General features: G+C 42.8%; 1 protein-coding gene across 1 annotated transcript; it reads right to left on the bottom strand.

The window, feature by feature from the left end:
- Positions 1–324: 324 nt before the first annotated feature.
- On the bottom strand, positions 325–1170 carry LOC112721838 (protein FAR1-RELATED SEQUENCE 6-like). The gene is made up of 2 exons (XM_025772864.1): positions 1008–1170; positions 325–902 (listed from the first exon to the last, which is right to left on the bottom strand). The coding sequence occupies exons 1-2, from the start codon at positions 1168–1170 to the stop codon at positions 325–327; spliced, it is 741 nt and encodes a 246-aa protein (XP_025628649.1).
- Between the last annotated feature and the right edge of the window lie 764 nt (positions 1171–1934).

The raw sequence follows: 1934 nt of genomic DNA, 5'->3' as shown, positions 1-1934 counted from the left end.
GAGATAATTTTTTCCAGGTTTGATCCAAGTCTATTCTTGGGCCGGCCTCTTGTTTTGACGCGTGGCGGGCTTTAAAGGTCGTTCATGTCACTCAATGTCGCTTCTTCATGGGATAACGAACTTTTTCCTTTGCTTCTTTGTTGATATTCTTGCATCTCGGCCATGACCTTGTCAAATGCCCGATGCAGAATTTTGGTCAACTCCTCGGACTCGGAGGCAAATTCGCATATATTGTGTGACCAAAACACCAATTCTCGAATATCTTACTTCTCGGCTCCAGTATAGGCTCATCTTGGCTACTCTTGATGTGTGTGTGCCTCCTCTTTATGTTCTTGCTCTAACGTTCCAATATGTATTTATGTATTTCTGTGCCATGTTATCCACTCGCTCGAAGCTTAGGATGCTCAGGGAATGGCGGCACAATATGCCCCTTGACTCGAACAACAAGCACTGACACTTTACCTCACGTGATACTACGTCGTAGGTGACCATAAACTTGTTGAATGTTGAGTTGGAAACCTGCTCTACAACTTCGTATATTGTAAAACCTAGAGTGGAATGCATTGATCTTGTGATGCAGTTCACTTTTTCTCTGAATTGTGCTTGAACTTCCCGGAATTTCTTGTGGGTATACACATGTTGAAACTGGGCCTCTATTGCTGATTTTGTTGCACACGGTATCACGGTGTGAAAATTTGCAGCATCAAATTCTCTCTCTCTTTGCTCTCTGCTTGCTAGGCAATTGTCGTATTGCTTCACGAATTGTCTCAGGGAGCTGTTGCGTGTGATGAACTTGTTGAAAAATGCGTGCATGCTCTTGCTCCTTTGTGTGCTTCTCATTCCGGCCCAGAAGTGGTAATCCAGGTAAACTGGAATCCATATATGCCGATCTTCGTACAGCTCTGCAGAATAAACCAAACAAATACGGTGTGGTGAACCGAAAGCAGTGCATGTCTTGAAAAAAAAGGTATTGGCATAAAAATAATTCAAATTGAAACATCGGTTACCTGAGAGCCACTTGTTGCCTCCAAGGTCATACTTTGTGAGGAAATCGTTCCAGTTTCTGTCAAATGCATCTTTCCTGTACGAGTTCCAAACAACATGACTCGTCTCTTGTTCAATTTCTTCGTGTCCCTTGTAGCCATTTAATTTGTGTGGGATCTTCTTCATGATGTGCCAGATGCACCACCGGTGAATTATTGTTGGCATGCACAGCTCAATTGCCCTTTGAATCGATGCGTATTGGTCGATAAGAATGCCTTTTGGTGCCTTCCCAACCATGCAACGGAGCCAACACTCGAATAGCCATTTGAATGATTGGATGTCCTCATTTTTCATCAGTGCGCACCCGAGAAGTGTCGACTGACCGTGGTGATTCACGCCCACAAAAGAACCTAAAACCAAATTGTACTTGCATAAATAGATGCATCCAGACAATGGTGAACCGAAATTTGTACAGTCACTAAACAAAAAACTACATGTGACAGAACAGAATACCTATTTGTGTTATAGGTAGTGTCGAATGAAACCACATCTCCAAAATACTCACATGCGGCCCTGCTTCTTGCGTCGGCCCAGAATGCATGTTTGATGCAATGATCGCCTTCGAGGTTGAGCTCAAAGAAGAAATTTTGGCTCTTTTCTTTCATTCTTAGTAGGTACTTCCCAAATTCTTTTGCATCGTCTTGTTCGGAAATATTTCGTACTTCCCTTGTGATGTAATTTCTCATGTCTTTTTCTATAAAACTTAGTTTACGATGGCTACCAGCTGCTGCCACAAATGATTGGTAAGTTTTGCTCATTGGTTTCGATGGTGCGACACACGAACATGCTAAGCTCCCTGTGTTATTTGAGCATCTCTGCCTGGTCTGGACAACAAGGATGTGAGTGATTCAAAACAACTTTGGAAATTGTCCAAAGACCGACATCCTTCA

This window comes from Arachis hypogaea, chromosome 11 (assembly GCF_003086295.3).
Source record: "Arachis hypogaea cultivar Tifrunner chromosome 11, arahy.Tifrunner.gnm2.J5K5, whole genome shotgun sequence".
Lineage (NCBI taxonomy): Eukaryota > Viridiplantae > Streptophyta > Magnoliopsida > Fabales > Fabaceae > Arachis > Arachis hypogaea.
This window is presented reverse-complemented; position numbering and strand designations above follow the sequence as displayed.

Coding starts and splice junctions, on each gene's coding strand:
- LOC112721838 (XM_025772864.1), bottom strand. CDS start 1,170: ATGAAGAAGATCCCACACAAATTAAATGGCTACAAGGGACACGAAGAA. Junction 903..1,007: donor AGGCAACAAGTGGCTCTCAG/GTAACCGATGTT, acceptor TTTATTCTGCAG/AGCTGTACGAAGATCGGCAT.